Here is a 25,409-nt window from a genome sequence, read left to right on the forward strand (position 1 = left end):
TCCACATAAATTCCTTAATATTAACCCGAGTACAAGGATTTACACATCACCAAGCACACTTATATTGATTTCTGTAGAAAAAGTACTTCACACACCGACAAATAAGCTAATAGAGCGCTCGCCAAGCGGCTTAAGCACACAAGCAAGCACCCCGTCGATAAGGAACGTCTGGCTTGACAAGCGCTAAGGCAGCTGCTTGGCAACTGAACACCGGGATTATTTTTTTTTAAAAACCCCAATAAACGTGGAAGAAGGGGGAACGACGGAGGAGCTCGGCGATTACGTCGAGAACACACCCTCAAATGTATTACGGCTGCACACGCTGAGGGCAAGCTCAACGGGTAAACAAGTCAAGCAGGAGAAAAAGCGATGAAATGCCCCAAAAGATTAACATCAACAAAATACTCGGTGAAAGGAAAAAATAATGTTTTTGTCCTCCATCTTGTCCTGGCGGAATGGGGAGATGGTGTTGTGTTGTTCCGTTCTGAATCTGGTACGAGTGAGATGTACAAAGAAGTGTGTCTATGTGTGTGTGTGTAAACTTGAGTGGTGCTGCGAAAGAAGGCCCTTCCGTGACCAAAAAAAGGCGATTTTCGTGGAGAATTCGAAGGACAACTCTTCTTTCCACTCAGTAACACACATGGCGTTTTCTCATATTTATGAACGAGGTCAGGCCTTCAGCTCAGTGTTATCATCAAATTAACTCATTAATCCCGATATGCAATGCGTTGACACATTTATACATATATATTATTTTTTTTGGTACGTGGCGTATCTAGATCCTGACAAAGGACTTCCTGACGGTTTTACGACACTTCGCCTCTTTCCGGCAGTCTTGCCTTTTGCGGCCGTCCCGACGAGCCACAATGGCGGCGCCCATTGAAGAGCAAGATGAGGTGGACGATGGAGACTTCTACTCGCTGCTAAACGTCCGTAGAGAGGTGCGGACACTTTGCCCGAGATAAGACACGCTCAGACAGATTGTTCGGACTTTCTCAGGTCCAGATGAGAGCCCACGAGGTTCTTGTCTCCAGGCAACGTCCAACCATGAGGCTTATCCGTGACCTAAACGATTATTTATTGTCCACCTGTACCTCTGTACCGCCCGGCGCGCACGTATGCTCCTGGTTTCGTATGTAATTTATCGACGAGGGCGGTTGGGATCATCAATTGTTTCAGAGAGATAAAGTCTAACTAAACGATGCGTGCACGACGTACTCTGACTACTCCAATTTTACAACGAACCGACAACAGCACATTGAATTGTCGGGCGATCCGTTTCGTGCGTGACCGTCACACCTCTTCAGGCCCAAGTTCAAGCCCCAGCCGATGACTTGCCTTGTGTGCCCTTCGTGTCCATCTCATGGTTACCTGCCAATGAGGGTAGCATTAAATTAAAGCAACTCATCGGAATGGATAGTCTGCTCAATTAAGGTTTGTATTTTTTTATTTTTATGTTTCCGGGTTGTCAGTCTGTCCGTCCGTCCATCCGTCCGTCTGTCCGGATTTTCGTTGACGCGATAACTCAAGAAGCAAATTGTAGAATTTCATCAAACTTGGTTAAAAAAGGTAAAGTAAGACGGGGCAATTAAGTGATTAGATTTTGGGCCAGATGTGATAAAGGTCAAGGGTCAAAGGTCAAGGTCAAACTCTGAAATTTTACCGTTTACATCCGAACTCAAGAAATATTGGACAGAATTTCAACAAACTTGGTGCAAAGGTAAAGTTAGACAGGGCAATTAACTGATTAGATTTTGGGCCAGATATGATAAAGGTCAAGGGTCAAATATGTCGGGAGAGCGGAGGCATACCCATCGACTGCGCGCAGTCGAATTACTCTAGTTTATACTTCTGATACAATATCGAGGCTCATGGAAGAGTGCCTTGATGGAGGGTAAAAGGCATCAGTGGGGCAATGGTTGCGCACAAGAAAGGGGATGAACGAATGGGAAAAGATTGTGGTTGGGGGGGGGGATGATATGATATATGGTGGTGCCAGAAGCTCTGGAGGGAAGAGTGGCTTTGGGAAGGTGGTTCACATATGGGAGAAAAGGGGGACAAAAGATTTGAGGTGAACGGTAAGCCTGGATTTTGGGGGTTTAACTAGGAGGAGGTTAATGGAGGAACGCTTGTATCTTGGAGGAGCTGGCGAGGGTCGGAGGCCTGGTAGTGCAGAGGGAGCTCGACTGGAGAGGTGGTTAAAAAACCACGTAACGTTTTGCTACAACCTGGAATCGTAATAAACTCGAACGCTGCACATACACGTTTGCTATCGAGATGGTGAAGGGGTGCATTGTCGCCTGTCGGTGAGAAGGGATAAATATATCTGATTAACCACAAACCACGGACTGCAGCCCCCGCCCGCCCCCGTCACACATTGATTGTATAACCATGTGCTGAATAATCAAAACTACAAACTTGAGTGTGCGCGTGCAAACCCGTCGTGATACGATGGCTCGATCACCTGCCCTACCCTCTCAACACACTGTCGTCGCCGCACACCTTGACTTTGATTAAATTTGCATTTCTCAAATCGTAAAGTGATTATAAACAATGGATTTAATAAACTCAAACACGATACGAGTAAATACTTCGAGTGTTAGCTCTTCATCGGAGCAAAAAGGGTTAACGCTCGGAACATCAGCTGCACCTTGTTTACCGTGGTGGTTACCTGTAGTTAACAAAGTGGGATTGTTTATCTCGATCGCCGACACAGACCGATAGCAGCCTTCATACAGACTCGTATTCCGTAATATAAAGCGATTATTCAGATACACCACCAACCTACGTACAAAACACAACCACTTAAACATACCATGTTCTAATCATGTTATTGTATCTTGATTCTTATGGCTTATTCACCAAAGTGTTTCCTTTCTTTACATTGAGCTCTTTAAATGCTTCCAGAAGCATTGAATGTCGAGGTCACATGACTGTCACACATCTTATGAAATCATCCATTGCCATTGGTCATGAAAAACGCTTCACATTTTGCCTCTTATTCAACCCAGGCCACGCCGGAGGAGCTGAAAGCCGCTTACCGGCGCCTGTGCATGGTCTACCACCCGGACAAGCACGCGTCTGCGGAGGACAAGCGGCACGCCGATGCCATGTTCACGCGTCTGCACCGTGCTTACGAAGGTAGGACAATCGTGACCGGCCGATACACTCGGGCATTTGCTTCGAGCGTCCTGACGCGAAGCAACTGAAGCGTTTTTGATCCGTGCCCGTTTTGATGCCTTTACCCCCTACCCTAGTTCTGAGTGATCCTCAGACGAGAGCAATCTATGATATTTACGGTAAACGTGGTCTGGACATGGAGGGTTGGGAGGTACAGTACACCACACACTTTCAAATGCTACTCCCAACCATCTCTCATAGGCACGTTATCCTCCATCTTTTACATTTCGTGAAGCAAAACTCTTATTTTCACTTAGAACCACAACATGTGATCATTATACAATGTTTCACTTCATATTGTTGTCTGAAATATAAAATGACCCATTAAGTATTATATCCAACCCAGTACATTCCCATGGAGGCAGCCACAGCTTGCTTGTGGTGGCCTGTGGTGGCCCTAACGTGTGCTGCATCCACAATAGAGAGAGTGTGTATGTGTGTGTGTGTGTGTGTGTGTGTGTGTGTGTGTGTGTGTGTGTGTGTGTGTTCACCCGCGTGTGTGCACACAAGGTGGTGAAGCGTACCCGCACACAAGCTGAGGTGCAGGATGAATTTGAACAGCTGAAGAAGGAACGAGAAGAACGTCGGTTGCAGCAACGGACAAACCCGAAAGTAGATGCAGTCTTGATCAACTTCCCATGTTGAACTAATTTACGAACTCGACTTGTGCTGTAAAGCATAATGTTTGATGTTATTACTAAATAAATAAATAAATAAAGTGTTGTGAAACAGTCATTTTGTCGTTTTAGGGAACAGTGTTGCTGGGGCTCGACCTCACGGATTTGTTTGACTCTTATGATGATGAAGATGGTGAATATACCCGAACGACACAGATGGAAGTCAACCGCATGGCGATTGCACAGAGTATAGAGGTAACGGCTTGGCGATTACCCAGAGTATAAAGGTAACGGCATGGAGATTACCCAGAGTATAAAGGTAACGGCATGGAGATTACCCAGAGTATAAAGGTAACGGCATGACAATTACCCAGATTGTAGAGGTAACGGCATGGAGATTACTCACAGTATTGAGTTAATGGCATGGAGATTACTCACAGTATAAAGGTAACGGCAAGGCAGTTAACCAGAATATAAAGGTAGCGGAATGGCAATTACCCAGATTACAGAGGTTACAGCATGGCAGTTACACAGAATATAGAGGTCATGGCATGGCAGTTACCCAGAGTATAGTGTACATACTCATCTGTCCACTTTCTTGCCCATCCTTTCATCCAGGCACCTTTAAGTTTGAGAGACACGGTGTCCCTCGCGGGATCCCTTTGTACGCAGAACGGGACCGGTGGTGGTTCCCTGACTCTTGTTCTTCGCCGCCTTTATCCCTCATGGGGCTGGGCAGAGGTAAGTGGTGGATATGAACAAATATAAAGGAGTTGTACATGTGCGAGAAATTGTGGAGTACGAGTTGGTTCCTTTGTTCTTCAGGCAGATTTGGAATTGGGTGACGTAACTGGGCCAACTGTGGGCTTAAAGGTTCATCAGAACTTGTCGGCACGCAGGTTTGAGACAGCACGGCACAATATGCCTCAAAGTGGTTTAAAAACAAATTAGTTTCACACTATGAATGCAACACCACAAACCCACCACCTTCAAACACCCTTCCATAACCACAAAGGCCCTCTACAACATGATTCTGTTTTACTAGTCACTCCTTCCTTATCTCCAGCTCGGTGTCATGTCGGGGGGCGATTCTGGCCTCGGCAGGGGGAATACGCCCTGGAATCACGTGCGTTATGGCTCGCCGTTTAACACCACACACCACTGGCTCGCTCACGTGGAGATGGGGCCTCATATCTGCCATGAATGCTTCAATAATACGAGACACGGAAAGCGCTCACCTGGCGCTCACTTTGCAGGTAAACACGTGTGTGTGTGTGTGTGTGCGTGTGTGTGTGTGTGTGTGTGTGTGTGTGTGTGTGTGTGTGTGTGTGTGTGTGTGTGTGTGTGTGTGTGTGTGTGTGTGTGTGTGTGTGTGTGTGTGTGTGTGTGTGTAAGCGCGCGCGTGCGTGCGTGCGTGCGTGCGTGCGTGCGTGTGTGTGTGCGCGTGTACACACGTGCTCTGGAATTTAACAATATACTGGATATATTATTAGCTCACCTCAACTTTAGTCCGGTGGGCTTATGCGATCGAGCAGTATCCTTAGGTAAATCAGTCAGTCAGTAAACACTTCAGACATTATCGCTTGAGCCAAACAGTTTTGATGAAACTTGGGGAAAAAAATCCTTCATATCTGATGCCTAACGAAGGTTTGTTGCCCGCATCTGCGCTCATTAAGGGGTTGAAATCGGGCCTAAAACGCTAATTGGCTGTGTGATGCTTGGTGCAATTTTATTGGCTCCTGGCAAGATTGAATAATGCATTGTATAGACTTATTAAAAGCTGATATTGGAAATCTGATTCTGTATTTGATGATCGAAACTCGGAGCCCAAATAATTAAGTTAAAATCTAGAACTAAACAAGTCTGAAGACGACGATGGTTCACGAGCGGTATTTGACGATGTAGATTGCTTCAGAAGTCAAGGATGAGACAATGTGATAATGTTTCACCAAGTTATAAAAATGATCAACATGATGTGGTATGAGTGACAGGTTATTAGCTGCAAAATGTCGAAAACCCGGTTTCGTTCAACAACTTGAAAAATTTGACCTTTGCATAACCTTTAAAGGACACAAAACAATGTTGTGGACATTAAAATAAGGAAACAGGGTAGGTGCTATAGCTTATTGGAGTTAGTTCGTCGAAGAAGGTCGAAAACCCGGTTCGATTCCCACAACTTTGAAAATTTGACCTTTGTGAACTTTAAAGGTCAAAGGTCAAGGATTATGACCTTTGGTGCAAAACTTCCTCTGGAACATTCCAGGAACAATATAACATCATATCGGCTTTATGGCATTTCGCACTCCTCGGATAATCCATACTTTGATGAAATCAGTGGAAAAACAAGCTTGAAGGGGGCGCCACGGGCAAGGTGTTCGAGATAGAGAAAAATGGTTTGAAGACTTTAGGTGGGGAATGACCTCAAGATTATGCATAAAAAAGATTGTCATCCTAGCTCTCAAAGTTTGGGCGGTCGTATGATTTTTTTATGTTAAAATTCGAAATTTTCTAAGTTCGTGACCTTTTGACCTTGGGACGAAAATGAAAAATCGATCTCCGTGGGGCTATGCAGGTGCCATTGGGCGAACCAAATACTGAAACCCCCATCAGATTCGACAAACCCCCAAGGAGAAGATGCAAATTGAAATCGGCTACCCCCTGAAAACACATGTTTTTTGGACGTGGCTCCGCCCATAATGGGCGCAACACGCCCATTTTCAGGAAAACACAACTAGATCATGATATAAACCTCCCACCAAAATTTTATCAGGCTCGGATCAAAAACCCATGGAGCTATGCTCGGGACAGACAGACAGACAGACAAGACTGTAAGCGGACATGGGTAGTCGCCTCCCCAATATAACCTGACGCGATGGGCCCGTTCGATGGGGAATGACCTGAGGATTAAGCACAAGAAAATTCATGATTCTAGCTTCAAGGGTTAATGCTGCAGATTGTTTTTTCGTTAAAATACCCCCACATTTAGAGGTTTTTTGGCCGATGCTAGGCAACGGAGGGGTCCATAGCAACGGTTCTTTCTCACACATAACTAGGACATACCATGAACCTACCATACCAGTTTCATGTATATCTGACTCATAGTCTCTGAGATATAACGAACTTCGTTTTTTTATTGTTTTCGACCAGGGTTCATTCAAAGTGTATCTTCTCCGACAGTTTTCATGGGATCCGGCTGGAAATTTTTGACAATATGGCTGAATGTACTGCCCACAGTCGCTCGTGGCCCGATTTTTGATTTTCGAAAAAATTAATTTTTTTATGATTTTTCAAAAATTTCAAAGTCCCGTCATTAGGCAACAGTGGTGCCCACAGCAACGGTTCTCATTTGCACACAACTAGGTCATGGTATGAACCTACCAACCAAGTTTCATCGAAATCGCCATTGTATTGACTGAGCACTGGACCGAACAGAGGGACAGACAGACAGATAAACAAATCGACGGAAAAACTGATAATAGGGGTAGAACAAATTTCAAATTTTTTTTTTCGACGAGATCGACTACCCAACATACAGAGACAGACAGACAGACATAGAGACACACACACACTCACACACACACTCACACACACACACACACACACACACACACACACACACACACACACACACACACACACACACACACACACACCAATAACGAATATAGTGGTCACTTATTTTTTTCGTGAAAATATTTTTTCACTTTTTTCGTGAACCAATTGGGGAAAAATTGGGAAAGATCTATTTTTACTAACCTGATATAATTAAATAATAACCTCCGATATTAAATACGAGCAAATATCACCCATCGCTTCGCTGACGGGAATATTAAAACAGGCGAGGGGGAGTGAGGAGGGGGTGTGAGAAAGGGGGGAGAGTGAGAAAGGTGGGGAGAGCGAGAAAGGTGGGGAGAGCGATGCCTCACCACACGTCGCTATACACTCCAGGAGGGGAGAGGGAGTGAGGAGGATGGGGGAGAGAGGGAGGTAGTGGGAAGGAGAAGGGGGTGTTCTGGACATGTTTGATCGGGGGACTTGAGTGAAAGTGGGGGAGGGGGAGGGAATAAGGGGAATGGTCCACTTTTGCCAGCATTAGTACAGGATTGAACGAAGTTGGGTAGGTTAAAACAGCATGTTCAAACGGGTCGTACTAAACAACGCCTGGACACCACCCAGAAGAGTCCGTGGGGGTGGAGGGTCTATGGGAGGAGGTAAGTGTGAGGGAAGGTGAAGGAAAGGAAGGGCGTTTTCCTTCAATCCTCGAAAAAGCTGCTCCAGTGTTCATGCCTTTATTTAATTTCCACACATATGATAAGCTCAAGAATCTCTTAACTTGAGACGAATTGCGGAATTGATCCGAGCAGCAGTTCCGATTAAAAAAAAGAAAAAAGGTTTCATTTGTCCAATTTGCACATTCTTTGACATCCCTTCCTCTCCTCGACCTCCAGAGTTGTATGGTGTTGGAGGGGTTTTGGAAGGAGTATAGCATGAGGAGAGGGGAGGGGGCAGCATGAGGGTGGGGGGCGGAGGCAGCATGAGAGGAGGGGAAGGAGGTAGCGTGAGAGGAGGGGAAGGAAGTAGCGTGAGAGGTGAGTGAGGAGGTAGCGTTTACATTTAGAAATTAAAGACAAATTTACAATTGCTTTTAGTGCAAATGCTGTTAGCATTTGAAAGTGGAAGAGTGCACCAGGAAGTGCTCGTCTTGTTAGCCATGAAACATAACAAGCGGTTTGAGAGAGGAAACTATGACTCGGTCATGCGAAGCACAGAGACTATGCATGGGGTTTTGGACGAATGTCTGAGCTCGTTGGTCTGGAAACTGCAAGGTTGTGTTTTACTTCCTTTTTCATGGAGGGAGCAGTTGCAATCTGGACCGGTAACTGGAATTTCACAATCATTATCCCCATGCTTTTTGAAAAAAATGGGGAGGATATTGTAATCGGCTCCATCCGTCTGTCTGTCTGTCCGTCCGTCACGCTATCTCCTCCTAAACGGTTTGGCACAAATTCACCAAACTTGGTAGTTATGATCACCACATGGCAGGAAGGTGCAAGATCAGCATCATTTTTGCCCAAATGAACAGTACCGAAGATGAAATACCAAAAATGCAATTCCAGGAACATGTTTTAAAATGAAACTCAATATGCAATCACCATTGGGGGAGAATGCATGAAATATGTAACGATTTTTTTTTTGATTTGACCACCAGTTCATATCCCGATGGGTGGGGACTTGGGGGTCAAAATGGGGGGGGGGGGTGGGGTGAATATTTAACTCGAAATTTGATATTGGGTCATTCCTGGTGAAATTTTTTGACATCTTTCAACTTTGCTTTAGGTGGGAAGTGTGGGGATCTGCAATGGCACGCCGTCGACTTCACTCCAGTTTAAAACTTGAATTCATCTTTTGAGTCTTTTTAAACCACTTTTTTGTTGTTGTGCGATAAAATTACTGTTGGACTGTTGCAATTTGATTTTGCGGTTTCCGCAAGTATCATTGGGATTTCCCCATTGTTGGGCTGAATGTAATCTCTTCCCATCCCGAAGGAATAACATGGCTTCTCACTGTGCTCAGAATGGCATGTTTCTGATACTGATGTACTGTGCCGTCGCAGTTTTAGCGCTCGTTGTTATTTTGCCATCACAAACATGGATCTTTGTCAAAGCACCGTAAACAGAACTTCGTTGTCAATATCGATCAATAATAATCACAGCTTTCCATGTACGTATTTTACTCACCGTCCTTTATCCTCTCTTAAGCTTGGAGTTCCCAACTCCTTTGTGCTGCTCAGCGGGCAGTACAAAGGCCAGGATGAGAAGCGCACTCGCCTCAAAGCCTCACTCAGGTACAACCCATTGTTCTACACAGTCGTATCGGTGTTTTTAGTCCAACACTGTGATGTCGTCACGGATCGTGTTTCGGGATATTTTGTGTCGTGGTGACATGTAATAAATTGTGATGTATAGTTTCCGTCATACTGCTTGTAAGAAGTATCTTATCATTGGGTCCATTCATGTGCATGATGCGTCACCAACTGACACACCGCAGAGTGGGCATGTTTGGTACCGTGTTGGAGTACGGCGCAGAGAGGAAGATTTCACGGCACAGCACCCTCGGTGCCTCTGTCAGCCTTGGCCTACCTCATGGCGTACATCTTCGTCTGAGGTACCCCAATGCTTCTTCAAACTACTCTTTAGCCTTTTAAATACTATTTAGATACACGTTTGCGTTTTCTTTCATGACCTTAGTCTGTTTCATCCTCGTGGTTTCCGCAGGTTGAACCGTGCCAACCAGATGTACACAATTCCCGCGCACCTGGCTAGTGAGGTGTCCCCGAGCGTGGTACTGTACGCCACAGTGACCCCTTTGCTGGCATACCTTGCCCTCGACAGACTGGTCATACAGCCGTATCTCCGTTCACGGAAAGAGAGGTAAACGAATGCTACCCTCTGTCGGCACAGCTAATCTATTCCCAGCTGTTGATAAGAAGGCCCGAGATTTGTGCTTTGGGCAGAATAATTGCAGTCACCTGGAAACTGGCAATCGATACTCTGTGACTTTGTCAGGACATCTTTGGACCTGTGGCTTGGCCTTGGGGTTAGTGGGACGACCTGTAGGCTTGTGGATCATCATTTTGACTTTTTAGGTTTATTTTTGTTGTTTATTTTTAGCTCGCGTTTTGAGTACCATATTTTTGGTGTTTCAGTCGATGTTGAGTACAAGTCGAATTGGCTAATTTTCCAATTTTCCCTTCCTTCATAGATAAGTCGATGTGGAGTACAAGACGAAGCAAAATAAACTATGATAGTGAGCAAGACTGTCAGTCAGAACAAAAGAGGTGTTAATTCCTCCCTGACACTCATAAAACACCGCCGCTTCATTGCTGCCCATGGTACTTCCAGGATCATGAATATTGTGACGTCCACGGGACTTGAACAGTCCCGCCAACGTAGAATGAGCCGAAACGATGGAGGCGGTTTATTTATTTATAACCCAAACATGGCGGTTCTAATCGCTCTACCGCAAACGGGACGAGGAAGGTGGCACGAGTCGCTTTTCACTGAGTTAATAATGTTTATTTCTCTAACAGAAATAATAATAAGACTCGGCAAGAGGAGGGATCCGGGGCGATTCGACGGGATGGTGGTGTGGGTACGGGCGTGGGGAAAACACAAACGATTCCAATGGATATACAAATCTCAAACCCTCTAAGGCGCCAGGTACACACAAACACACACACGCACACACACGCACACACGCACACACACACACACACGCACACACACACACACGCACACACGCACACGCACACACACACACACACACGCACACACACACACACACGCACACACGCACACACACACACACACACACACACACACACACACACACACACAACGTAGCTGGTCCTGGTGGTCAGGCTGGCCCGTGGTGTAGACGCAACAGTCCCTGGATTGGCGTCGGACGAGCTGGCGTTGCGCTCGTCTGGTGCAGGAGACACCGTGGTGCTGTCGACCTCCTGGTGTCGGCCAAAGTCCGCTCACAGCCGCCAGGGAGCCAGTTCTGGCGCCAAGTTGCGAGCAGGAGAGGGAGGCAGGTCCGCCCGCCGTTCGACCCCGTACTCTGAGCCAGCAGAACCCCAGAGCCAACCGAGGTGAGGCACGAGGAACAGCAAGGCCACGAGACACGATGAATCCAGGAACGAACCAGCGCAACAATCGAGCACGCTCCGAGCACAACAGCCTCCACCAAAACGCTTTTTCTTTATCGATCTTCTTCTTTCACCCCTTTTCCCCGAACAGAACCTTTTTATCCTCGAGTCCTCGTCACTTCCATTCGAGCCGTTTTATTGGCCCTCCGCCGTCGCCTTCCGCCAATCGTGATCACGGGGCGGAGCCATCCGCAGCACTGTCCTGTGACGTCACGGCAAGCCTCCAGGGAATACTAAAAGGGGTTTACGTAGACACACTTACCCTAACCCGTCTCCCTATCTAATTACGCGACAATTATCATTTCCCCCTTGAAGAAATGGACATTTACTAGACAACTTATCACCACTGAATTGCTACTTATTACATCGAAATCCTGGTACAACTCGAACAGCATGGCATACCTAATTAAACATCCTAATTACCCTTTGAATGCATACCCACCCCCCTCAGACATAACAATATTAATGAGCTGTTTTGCGCATATTATTTTAATTAGCAGAGTACCCCCCCCCCCCTCCCCTACGGGCGATCCTGTTCCAATGCCGGGTTCATAAACCTGAGTTTATTCTTAAGTTTGTTTTCATTCCTATTTCTCTTCAGTTCTGGTTGCACTGAAAGTAATTTTCTCCCGATGTAAACATCCGCTGGGATTTCATATGGTCCTCATTGTTGATTGTCATGCACGTCTCATGCCCGCTCCACGAAATGAAAAATGCGTGAACATGTTTTCATGTCGAGTGGCGTGAAAACGTAATCACGCGAAAATCTCCACTTTTACAGTATTGTATTATCTTTCCAGCAGTCCCGTTTTTAGCTCGCCTGTTCGAAGAACAGAGAGCTATAGCGATACCCCCGGCGTGAGCATCAGCGTGAGCGTGAAAATGTTAGTTTTTGGTGCAAGTTATTTTTTTCCTTTCTAATGTTTTTATTACCACACTATTTTTTATACGCCCGATATATATATATATATATATATATATATATATATATATATATATATATATATATATATATATATATATATATATATATATATATATATATATATATATATATATATATATATATATATATATATATATATATATATCGGGGTGTATTATGTGATACCGGTCGTCCGTCTGTCTCTCTGTCTGTCTGTCTGTCCGTTCGTTCGTTCGTTCCTGTCCACACGCTAACTCCCAAAGTTTTCAACTTTCACGTTTCATATTTGGTACATAGGTACAGACTGTGGAGACGGTATTTCGTGACATACGTTCGTCATCTAAAGTGGTTGCCATGGCAACCAGGATGCTGTTTCCAATCCGTTCCTGTCCGCACTCTAACTCCCAAAGTTTTAAACTTTCACGTTTCATATCTGGTACATAGGTACAGACTGTGGAGGGTGTGTCGCAACATACGTTCGTCATCTAAAGTGGTTGCCATGGCAACCAGGATGCTGTTTTCCATGTAGCAGCACAATTCTGTATATACCTTCTTGTTCGGGCGAATATTGTGCTCACTTGCGCTCTTGTTACTGATTACAATATACAAATACATATGTTGCTTTAAAATTATTTGGATCAGACTTCACTGCAATGCTTTATAAAAAATATTAATTATTAGACGAGTCTGAAAAACGATAAATGTATAAACAGGCGAGCATTGGGTGGCTTTGACACCAACTCTCTGGTTCTTCATCTACCGCCATAGGAACCCTTTAGAATAACACACACACACACACACACACACACACACACACACACACACACACACACACACACACACACACACACACACACACACACACACACACACACACACACACACACACACACACACACCGAAGCTTGTTTTTGTAATAGATGAGCCATTGTAGCCCACCAGATGGATGATGTAAATTTTTGATTTTGTGACATTTCCTTTCAGTAACCCTGATGATGAGTTGATGGGAAGGTGCTTCTGTTTTGGGTCCTGTTATGTACGTGCAATGATGGTTACCTGTGATGTGTGTGTCCTGGTGACAGAGAAGTGAAAGAGCAAAGGGAGAACCGTTCAAGTGAAATGCAAAGACATAAGGAAGAAGCAGAGGCAGTGGTCAGTACCACTAAACCAACAATGCACCACCGCACATGGTTACAGGCACTCCCTCGCTCTGCTTGACCTCAGAATGATTGTTTTGGTGGTGGTGGTGGTGGGGAGGAGAGGTTGTTTGTCCATGGGGCACATCACAGGGAAGTGTTGCAAATGTTTCATTCAATCAGAAGTGTCCTTGTTTACATGTTAATGCCTTGTTTTGGGACTCTCTGCTCGCTTCATGCTGTCTTGTGTTTAGTCTGGAGGGGTTTTCCTGCTTTTAGAACTACGACGATGCTGGTGAATTTTTGGTCATCAATAGAAAACGCAAGTGTCTTCCTTTCTACAAGAGCACTCAGCCATGCTGCTTGAAGGATTTACATGATCACGGGGTTTTATCTTGGCACCACTCGTCAGGCTCTCGTAGAATAGACCAATGATTTCACGATCCATGTCATCAAGTGATGTGATACCAACACACCCAGAACCCATCAAATTTTTCCCACGTGATAATTCGATCCATCGTTACGTCGGAACATGCAGTGATTTAGCAAGCCTGTAGAACTACACCGATGCAAGTCCTCTTACGGAAACTTCACCGTGTCTTCAAGGAGGAACAAAAGTTAAAATTCAGAATTGCGGGATCTGATAATGATCAGTTTTATTCACTTTCTATCATTTAATGTGCAAGACAACCATCATTAAACAGTAACACGGTCTTGAGTGAACTTCCTGGTAGTTTAGGTGGAGGTCAGCACGTCTTGCCTCTGTGGGTCCCTGATTGGCTATGAAACCAATGTGATGTGGATGTGTTCTCTCTTTCTCTCCCCCTCTCTTCCTCCCTCCCTCTTTTCCTCTCTTCCTCTTGTGCTCTTCCCACCAGGTGGTTTGCCTTTGCCTTCGTGTGGTAGTCAGGGCAGGCTTTAGTAGTTTATCCAGGGTGCCTGTGATAACTCACATCCACCAACTAATGCCAGATCTTTAATGGCCATCACTAATGCTGGCACACAGGACACCCGGCTTAACATTCGTCTGAAGCGCACTTGGTGATGTATTGCGTTGCCTGTGAAGCACCATTCCGATGGGTTATCGTCAGGTGGGACGCCCAAATTAGATGGCTCAAAGGTAAGTGCACTACTTCTCCACCACCATGTCAGATGTGAAAGCCTATCGGGGAAAAAACCCACAGAGGCAAGACGTGGGACTGCAGATTATACCTGACTTCAAATGTGCTGTTTTTGCAGGTAAGCTAGTGACTCCAGTTAGAGCAGAAAGGTTAGTTTATGGGGATATATCTCTGGAATGTGTACATAAATTCTTTTACCTTGGTGATATGATTAGTGCAGGTGATGGTGTGGAGGCAGCAGTGAATGTAAGAATTTGAGGTGGCTCGAGGAAGTTTAGGGAGTTGTTACCCCTATTGACATCGAAAGGGAACTCTCTCCGATTCAAGGGAAAGCTTTATGTAGCTTGTGTTAGAAGCGTGATGTTGTATGGCAGTTAAACATGGGTGATCAAAAATGAGGATGAACGGAGGTGTGAACGAAATGAAATGAGAACGGTGAGGTGGATGTGTGATGTGACACTGGAGGATAGGAAATCAAATATGGAATTAAGAGATAGGTTAGGTATAGAAAGCATTAGTGAGGTTATGCGTCGGGGTAGGTTGAGATGGTTCGGACATGTGGAAAGGGTGTGGGTAGGTAGCTGTGTGAGGAGGTGTATAAATATGAATGGCAGGAGAGCTGGAGGGTTTGCGAGGAAAACATGGGATGTGTTGCTGAGAGATGATCTGAGAGTGAAAGGCCTAACAAGAGGGCTAGCAAGAGATCGTGCAGCCTGGAAAGCAACCATTAGGTGAACCACAGCTTACACATGCAAGCATGAAAATGGCTGTAAAACGACGACGATGATGATGATGATGATGATACAGAGTTGAGGCTCGTGGAAGAGCGAGGACACTGAATGGATCGGGATGTAACAGAATAAAAGGAAAAGTCGAAAGAGAGGGGGGGAAGAAACACCAACAGCAGGGTTGAGGAACATGATTTGATTGAGGGAAACTTTGACAACATGGGATGTGGAGAAGAATGAGAGGTAGTGAAGGATGCAGTGTGAACAAAATTGATACAAAAGCAAACTCTCAGGAAAGCTGGAAAGAGGTGAGCTTTGGGGGGGGGGGTTAACGAGGGTAGAAAAGATAATGGTTTTGGATGGGAGATGATCTGATGTGGTGGTGAACAGGTGTCCTGAAGACCTCGAGGGAAGAATGAGGAGATGGAAGTAAATGTGCAAATGTTGAACGTTAAATGATAAAAAGTGAATAAGATTGATCATTTTCAGATTTGATAATTCAGAATTTTAATTTTTTTTTTATCTTTTGTTTCTCTTTAACCCACACTGTGACTGCATTCACTTTTCTCTCTCATCATTGTCATATCCCCTTGTGTTCCTTCACTTTTCACCATTGTACCCTTTCATTCCTGAAGCCTTCGTCATTCACTTTGAAAATCTCGTGCACCTTATCACATCAACTCTTCCAACGATGTTCCTTGCTCCGTGACAGATACGACTTATGCAAGAGACTGTACGGAGAAATGTGGAAGCTGAGGAGGCGAAGATGGGTGAGGAACCTCTCCGTCTGTTCCACATAGCTCCTTTTCACCACCCACAACCCCTCCACCACTCAATCGTTCAATTCTTCCACCCACACACCATGTCCTATCCTCCCATTCCTCCATCTACAATGTGGTGGTTGTGGTTTCCGTCTGGAGCTCCCTTTTCCATAGCCCCTGCTCTGCTCCCCCTCCTCAACTCCTGTGGAATATCTAAGGATATACGTCCCTTTCAGTCGCAGTCTTGTTGACTTGCAGCCAGGCTTTTTCTCTTTTATTTATTTATTTATTTAACTCTCTTTTATTTATTTATTTATTTGTTTGTTTGTTTATTTATTTATTTATTTATTTAACCATGGCCACCTTGCACCCCTCCCAAAAATTTTCTAATGCACCCATGTTGTCCACCCTTTACCCCTCGTCGTTACCTACATCCCTTATATGTCCGTCTCCGTCTACTTTCTCCCCCCGCCCTGCTGTTGGTTTTCACCTTTCTCTTGCTGTTCCTTTTGTCGTGTTGTGTTCTGGTTTGTTCTGTGTCATAGCTCTTCCACAAGCATAGAGCATGTATAAAAACAAACAAATAAAGTGTAGCAGCATAGCAAACCTGTTGTGCATTTTGTGATACAAGCACCAAATTTGGCACAAATGTACATTAATATGTTGCGAACATTTTCAGATATTGGGCCACTTGAAATTCTCTCTTTATATCCGCCATACTGGATTTCAAAATGGCCGCCACTTGAAATCTACATTTGCTATTATCTCTGGACGTAATGCAGCTATTGACTTGATTCTGGTATCTAAATGTATGTTTTTGGGGGCAAGGAATCCAATGGTACCATTTTCAACTTAATATTATCTATCACAGTCTGTTATATAATTTTATTTGGAAATTATCTCGGCAAATATTGGATTCAACACAATACTTTGAAAAGAATGTCTTAGTTCTGTAAATGTCTTAGGTATAATACTGACATGCTACATGGTCTAGTATTTGAGGCTAGGTGTACTGGTATCTGAGGCTAGGTATATACCGGTACTGAAGATACGTGTACATAAACAGTGTCATGTTAACAAGTTCAGCATTTCCACAAGTACATGTATGTTGTTGACTCATCATCATGTGCAGTCCCCTTCACACACACAGAGGGCTGTGCACTGAAGGGCAGCCTTTTTGCACTTGCAGCGCCTCACACACCCTTTCTTGCACTTGCAAGAAACCAGCTCAATGCAGCTGTGAGCTGCCTCAGTTAGCCTGGTCCAGTAAGGTGTGTAGTGTCCTTCTCCAGTCCTTGACCAACCCCAATTGGTTGGTGGAGGGAGTTCTGGTGCTGGCAGCAGTATCTGACCCCACACATGTCCACCTTGATACACTGCCCTCTTGACATGTTCCTCCAGAGCTGCCTTCGTTGGAGGGATGAGCTGCACATTGTTCTTCCTTGCGAAGAGTTTCCTCCTGGCCTTGTCAATGTCTGTGCATTTGCTGGTTCGATCATACAACAGGATCACGAACCTCTCGATGATGCGCATTGCATCGTCTGGTATGTCACGAGGTGCAGAGGACAGCAGCAGCAGCGCCTCAGTGAGTTCTGGCAGTACCGTCCAGACTGCCCACGCAGTCTTCTTGCCATATCTATGAAAACTAGACACAGTGTCTCATCCAGTTAGAGCGTGGAACATTGGCAGTGCACGAGCCTTCTCTCGTCCCAATCCAGCTGCTATTTCGTGTGCTGCTAGGTATCAGAAACTCTGGCCTGTTCCGAATGCCAGCCACAGTTTGTCTTCTGGTTGCAACTCCTGTGCAAGGGACACTGCCAGCACCACAACATCGGTGTCTACAGTCCGGATGAGTATTGCATGGTGTCCATGCTGGACTGCGTGAGATGCATGCAGCAACATCCAACTGTCAGCTTCTTCATGGTTACATGGGCGAGTGAGGTCAGATCTGGCAGTAGTGGCTTGCTGAGCACTGCCTCTCCATCAGTAATGACGAGTTGCTTGTCCTCCTGGTCAAACCATTCCATGAGAGCTGCTGAGAGGAACCTGAACAGCTCGGTCTTGTTGCTGTCCACTCGTAGGAAGTTCTGCCAGTTTCCTGGTATGGCTGCGGCAGCCACCACACGACTCCGCACACCTTGTCCCCGCTTTGCACGTGTACTACCTTTCAGTGAATCAGCAAGGTAAGTATCCCAGACCAGATCCAGGCGTGACACTGTTTGCATCTTCGTGGACATATATGGGATGAAGATCTGTTGTGCATACTCTTCAAAGGTCTTTGATGCAGCCGGCTTCAGCATCTGGACGATGGCTGCTCCATCAAGCACAATACAGGTCGTGACAGGAGTCTCTGTCTTTGCGTCGGAGACTTCTTCCAAGCATGTGAGGAGATCACTCTTGGTACCAGTGCAGAGGCTTCCACCATCAGACAATGCAGGAGGACATGCTTGATTCTCGTGACAAAAGAACTCCTCAAGGTTTCCATCCCTCGTCTGGCAGCCAATGTACAGGCGTGCGAAGAGTTCACGGTCATTCTTGATGGAGGCGAGCTGTTGCTGACCTATGCTCTGGCTTCTTGGAGTGGAAGTGCTGAACACCTTCAGCTTGTTACGAGGAATGGGTGCGTCCACTGCCTTTGTTCTGTCCAACAGACACTCTCTGGTGAAAGCCTCAAACTGCTCTTGGCCAATCCTCTTGGCATTCATCACGGTCTCCACAGCAGCAGGATCTGCGATCTCCTTTGTGTCCAGTTTGACTACATCCTGACTCTCCTCCTCAAATGGGTTGCCCATCTCCTCTACGACACCGACGAGAGAGCGAACATCTTTCACAAATGAGGCCTGTACACTTGGCATCTGATCATGATGACGTGTTTCTGCTGTTTGCCGTCTCGAGTGTTGGTTCCCATCCTGGAATTCTTCAATCACCCTGGCAACTTCTGGTCCCACAACCATCCAGCGACGTAGGGCACTAGGGTTGTCAGTGAGCCCAACTGCTCCACCGTCTCCTTTGATGCAGGCATTATTCTGCTCATGTGCCTGGTCAATCGGGATTGAAGAGAACACCCTCTGTGTTTTCTGAATGGTGAAGTGGCTTTCCCTGAATTTCCTGGCTACATCTGGGTGTTTGATGGTGAGTTCGGCCATGTCCTTCAGGTGCACTGGTATCCACCTAGCATAGTGGGTGTGATCCAGTGCATGGAACCAGGGGACCAGCTCTGTCAGAGCATCGAGGTACATCATTAACGATCCCTGCCTGAGAGAACGCACATACACTAGAACCAACAGTTCTAGTTCCAGCACGGTTGCCCAGTCGTGAAACTGGGGGATGTCTTCTCCTCTCTGGCAACACCAGTCTTCAAACTCCAGAAGGTCCTCTGCATCCCTGGTTTCTCCCAGACAGTAGTGGTTGTAGGCACGGTGTTGCAGTATGTACAGTGCTGCTGCAGTCACTTGATGTGCTCTTCTTGTGCGCAAGACATGGGATGCTCGCAGGAATGAGTCTGCTGTCTATGCTGTCACAATCTCGGCTTGCACAAGTGCTTGCACCCAACCACTCCCTTTCAGCCAGTCCCCCAGTGTCCTCAGTGCCGCCATCTCTATGTGGAGGCCACCAAACATCACCACTATCTGGTCTTCACCATAGCTCTCTGGCCACTTCCACTGTATCTGCTTGGCCAAAGCAAACAGTGGCTGATCAACGGTGACCACTGGTGTCTGTCCAGGATTCAGGTGTTCCACAGCATTCTTCACGACGTCCATGGCCACTGTGTGGGATCATGTGTGAGTGCCGGATCACTGTGTGAGTGCCGGATCACTGTGTGAGTGCCGGATCATGGCCACTACCATTGGATTCCTTGCCCCCAAAAACATACATTTAGATACCAGAATCAAGTCAATCGCTGCATTACGTCCAGAGATAATAGCAAATGTTGATTTCAAGTGGCGGCCATTTGTCATTCATGATATGTCCAGCCTTATCCAAGCTGTTGGATTCCTATCCCATGTTTACCCTAATGGATTTTATCAGCTCAAAGGCGATAATAGTATGTTCACTGCTCTGGGAAGTGAGATGTGGCTGATGTTTCAAACTTTAACCCTTCGTCAGAGCACAACTGGTATATTTCCCCTATTGGTCTGGCCTGCACACTGCTGTCTCTTCCATGTACACATCTGCTATCTCTTCATCTCTGGACATAGTGTCTCCTTTCTCAATACCATCATTTCTTTCATTGGTTCATATCTTCACATTTCCAGCTATCTTGCCCAACACCCTATCCCTGGTACAACAATCAGTGTGGTGAGGCAATTGTCAGAAGGAATCTCGACTGTTCCTCCTGGAAAGCCAAACACACCGGTGGGACAATGTGATTTCTCCGAAATTGAAGGGTGAAGGCCACTTGAGGGGTGACCTCGGTCACTCACCACCCACAAAAACCTGGTGGCAGTTTGTCACGTCCCTTACTGGACAACGCACCTCACCTGTTCCTTCACTTTTGAACGATTGGGTCATGACAGACATTGCTTATGCTCAAGGTTGAGTGCCTTAACTCTACCTCCCTGTAATCACTCTGTTCCTTTACCTATCCTACCCCTCCCCCCCCCTTCCCCAATTGAAAACTTCCTCCAGCATGAGCTTCCCTCCCACAAAGTTGCAAATTCCTAAAAACACTCTACAGCTGGTAGACCACTACAGCTGGTCCTGATGCTATCAAACCGTTGATATCCAAGACTAGTTAATCTGCTCTGTCTCCACTTCTGTCTGCTGCCCGCCACCGCCTTGTGGTCTCCTATCCCACTTTCACCTGAACTTTTTTACACCTGCTGAGACCCCGTTCCCTTTTCACCTGCAACTCTTCTCACGCTGCGGTGCATGCGTGCATTCTTGTGCTTCCGTTTCCCATGCACTTCCATTTTGTTTATTTGCTGTCACGTGTTGTTCTGCTCTTCCATGAGACGTGATACCTATATGAAAAATAATAATAATAATAATAAAACATTTGGATGTGGCAGTGTGCGACACGCACCCTTCTTTCACCCCTTTTCCATCTCAATTACTTAACCAAACGAATATGCTCAAAGATGACACTGATATTAAAAGTTTTGAATGTGTACATCAGGTTTGGTGATAATGCAGGCGTGGTACGGACGCTTGGTGCTGGATGCGAGTGCACCTGGAGAACGGGCACGAGTCATCGACGTCACGGCACCGCTGCAATGCCTGGTCCGGCAGTCGAAGCTCGTCGTCACGGAGGCTTCTAAGGTATTACCGCGCAACATCGTGGTGTTCGTACACCATGTAAAATGGGGCCGAGTAGGTCAAGCGGTGATGAAGAGCAACACATAACACTTTTTATCTTTCAATTTGGTTCTCGAGTGTTGTCAAGATTTTTCATGTTTTTCCTTTCAACAAAGAGCTTTAGAGATCGAGTTTTGCAATAAAATGTTTTCTCTTCAATCTCACCGGTATTCCCACCAGGTGGGCCTGCCGGGATTCTACGATCCGTGCATTGGGGAGGAGAAGAGCCTCAAGGTGTTGTACCAGTTTCGTGGTGTGCTCCACCAAGTCACCGTGGGAGATGCCGAGCCGCTCAAGATTCCACGGCAGTGTAAGTATCTCATTCGGTTACAAACCTGTTTTATTAACTTTTACCCCCTCACCCTTTAACTTTTACACCCTCATCTTTTAATTCTTACATCCTCACCCTATAACTTTTACATCCTCACTGTTTAACTTTAACACCTTCACCCTTTAACTCTTACACCCTCACTGTTTTAACTTACACCCTCACCCTTTTGATTTCATCCACATATTTGGACACACATAGTCCTCAGGCAAATAATAGATAACTCAGATAATTGTGAACATGCACGTAAGACATGGAGTTTGAACATGCCTGCATTTGGCCTGACTACCCATTCGTGATGGCATCAAATTACTTTCACATGGTCATGTACAGTGCCTTCAGAAAGTATTCACGTTTTTTTTACTACATCCTAAATTTAAAATGGATTAAATTTAATTTTTTTTGTCACTGATCTACACTAAATACCCCATAATGACAAAGTGAAAACATGCTTTTAGAAATTCTTACAAATTAATTAAAAGTGAAAAGATGAAATTCTAGTGTCAATTTAATTGGTTCACGAAAAAATATTTCCACGAAAAAAACAAGTGACCACAATATTCGTTATTCTTGTCTGTCTGTCTGTCTGTCTGTCTGGCCCGAGCATAGCTCCGTGGGTTTTGATCCGGTCCTGATAAAATTTTGGTGGGAGGTTTATATCATGATCTAGTTGTGTTTTCCTGAGAATGGGCGTGGTGCGCCCATTATGGGCGGAGCCATGCCCAAAAAACGTGTTTTTAGGGGGTAGCCGATTTCAATTTGCATCTTCTCCGAGGGGATTTGTCAAATCTGACAGGGGTTTCAGTATTTGGCTAGCCCCACGGAGCTCGATTTCTTTCATTTTCAGCCCAAGGTCAAGGTCACAAGGTCACGAACTTAGAAAATTGCGAATTTTTGACATAAAAAATTTTCTTCTCTGAGGGGTTTGTCGAATCTGGCAGGGGTTTTCGGTATTTGGTTAGCCCCATGGCACCTGCATAGCCCCACAGAGCTTGATTTTTCATTTTCAGCCCAAGGTCAAGGTCACAAGGTCACGAACTTAGAAAATCGAGAATTTTTGACGTAAAAAATTTTCTTCTCCGAGGGGTTTGTCGAATCTGGCAGGGATTTCGGTATTTGGTTAGCCCCATGGCACCTGCATAGCCCCACGGAGCTCGATTTTTCATTTTTGTCCCAAGGTCAAGGTCACAAGGTCACATACTTATAAAATTGTGATTTTGACATAAAAATCCATCTTCTACGAGGGGTTTGTCGAATTTGGCAGGGATTTCGGTATTTCGTTTGTCCAATGGCACCTGCATATCCCCACAGAGCTCGATTTTTCATTTTCATCCCAAGGTCAAGGTCACAAGGTCACATACTTATAAAATTGTGATTTTGACATAAAAATCCATCTTCGACAAGGGGTTTGTCGAATCTGGCAGTGGTTTCGGTATTTGGTTAGCCCAATGGCACCTGCATAGCTCCACAGTGCTCGATGTATTTTTCATTTTCGTCCCAAGGTCAAGGCCACAAGGTCACGAACTTAGAAAATTGCGAATTGTGTTTTTAGGGTGTAGCCGATTTCAATTTGCATCTTCTCCTCAGGGGTTTGTCGAATCTGGCAGGGGTTTTCGATATTTGGTTAGCCCCATGGCACCTGCATAGCCCCACGGAGCTCGATTTTTCATTTTCAGGCCAAGGTCAAGGTCACAAGGTCACTAACTTATAAAATTGTGATTTTGACCTAAAAATCCATCTTCTCCGAGGGGTTTGTCGAATTTGGCAGAGGTTTTGGTATTTGGTTCGCCCAATGGCACCTGCATAACCCCACGGAGCTCGATTTTTCATTTTCAGCCCAAGGTCAAGGTCACAAGGTCACAAACTTAGAAAATCACGAATTTTTGACATAAAAAATTTTCTTCTCCGAGGGGTTTGTCGAATTTGGCAGAGATTTCGGTATTTGGTTAGCCCAATGGCACCTGCATAGCCCCACGGAGCTCGATTTTTCATTTTCGTCCCAAGGTCAAGGTTACAAGGTCACAAACTTAGAAAATTTCGAATTTTGTCATAAAAATCATACGACTGCCCAAACTTTGAGAGCTCGGATGACAATATTTTTTATGCATAATCTTGAGGTCATTCCCCACCTAAAGTCTTGAAACCATTTTGCTGTATCTCGAACACCTTGCCCGTGGCGCCCCCTTCAAGTTTGTTTTTACGCTGATTTCATCAAAGTATGGATAATCCGAGGAGTGCGAAATGCCATATAGCCTATATGACGTTATATTGTTCCTGGAATGTTCCAGAGGAAGTTTTGCACCAAAGGTCATAATCCTTGACCTTTGACCTTTAAAGTTCACAAAGGTCAAATTTTCAAAGTTGTGGGAATCGAACCGGCTTTTCGACCTTCTTCGACGAACTAACTCCATTAAGCTATAGCACATATCCTGTTTCCTTATTTTAATGTCCACAACATTGTTTTGTGACCTTTAAAGGTTATGCAAAGGTCAAATTTTGAAAGTTGTTGAACGAAACCAGGTTTTCGACATTTTGCAGCTAATAACCTGTCACTCGTACCACATCATGTTGAGCAATTTTATAACTTGGTCAAACATTATCACATTTTCTCATCCTTGACTTCTGAAACGATCTTCATCGTCAAATACCGCTCGTGAACCATCGTCGTCTTCAGACTTGTCCATTTTATATTCAGCCTGTAACACAACATGTGACAAAAGTCAAGGGGTTTGAACACTTTCTGAAGGAACTGTCATGGCACACGTCACCACCTTACACACGTAGATTTCTTAGACATGGTCATGTATTTAACAGCAAGTCACCACCACCTTACACATGTAGATTACTTACACATGGTCATGTATTTAACAGCACGTCACCACCACCTTACACACGTAAATTACTTACACATGGTCATGTATTTAACAGCACGTCACCACCACCTTACACACGTAAATTACTTACACATGGTCATGTATTTAACAGCACGTCACCACCACCTTACACACGTAAATTACTTACACATGGTCATGTATTTAACAGCACGTCACCACCACCTTACACACGTAGATTACTTACACATGGTCATGTATTTAACAGCACGTCACCACCACCTTACACACGTACATTACTTACACATGGTCATGTATTTAACAGCACGTCACCACCACCTTACACACGTACATTACTTACACATGGTCATGTATTTAACAGCACGTCACAACCACCTTACACACGTAGATTACTTCCACATGGTCATGTATTTAACAGCACGTCACAACCACCTTACACACGTAGATTACTTACACATGGTCATGTATTTAACAGCACGTCACCACCACCTTACACAGACATTCTCATTCTCTTGTTTGCAGCTCATCGAATCGACAGCTGATCCGGTGACGTCATTCTCACCACAGTATGGACGTGGATCTTCGAGCCCATTGTACATAAATAAAGAAAAAAAGTTTATTCTCTTTTTCTCTCTTTGTTAAATTCCGTGCTTCATCAGTGTGTGTTACCAATCCGATGGAATCTACGAAGGACAATCGCACGTTTTCCAAGAAGATTACGTGCGGTACTTTAAATACTTACCGTTGGGTCA

General features: G+C 45.2%; 1 protein-coding gene across 2 annotated transcripts; it reads left to right on the forward strand.

Moving 5' to 3' along the window:
* Positions 1-449: 449 nt before the first annotated feature.
* Positions 450-25,276, forward strand: DNAJC11 (DnaJ heat shock protein family (Hsp40) member C11). 2 transcript variants are annotated; one of them, XM_085847769.1, is made up of 17 exons: positions 476-668; positions 780-941; positions 3,012-3,141; positions 3,258-3,331; positions 3,691-3,792; positions 3,930-4,052; positions 4,416-4,538; positions 4,623-4,696; positions 4,864-5,053; positions 9,557-9,642; positions 9,846-9,962; positions 10,073-10,228; positions 13,516-13,585; positions 16,131-16,188; positions 21,299-21,441; positions 21,658-21,787; positions 25,180-25,276. In XM_085847769.1, the coding sequence occupies exons 1-17, from the start codon at positions 660-662 to the stop codon at positions 25,197-25,199; spliced, it is 1,767 nt and encodes a 588-aa protein (XP_085703895.1). In that variant the 5' UTR covers positions 476-659; the 3' UTR covers positions 25,200-25,276. The 2 variants fall into 2 exon arrangements, with proteins under 2 accessions (XP_085703896.1, XP_085703895.1); XM_085847770.1 differs by lacking the exon at positions 780-941 and having other exon boundaries at positions 450-493.
* The last annotated feature ends 133 nt before the right edge of the window (positions 25,277-25,409 follow it).

Source organism: Eptatretus burgeri, chromosome 11 (genome assembly GCF_056783735.1).
Source record: "Eptatretus burgeri isolate ZD-2024b chromosome 11, Ebu_testis_v1, whole genome shotgun sequence".
NCBI lineage: Eukaryota > Metazoa > Chordata > Myxini > Myxiniformes > Myxinidae > Eptatretus > Eptatretus burgeri.

Excerpts from the sequence above, each read along its gene's own strand:
- DNAJC11 (XM_085847769.1), top strand. Across the intron at positions 3,793-3,929 it reads AGCAACGGACAAACCCGAAA|GGAACAGTGTTGCTGGGGCT; the intron begins GTAGATGCAGTC and ends TTGTCGTTTTAG. Across the intron at positions 5,054-9,556 it reads ACCTGGCGCTCACTTTGCAG|CTTGGAGTTCCCAACTCCTT; the intron begins GTAAACACGTGT and ends TCCTCTCTTAAG.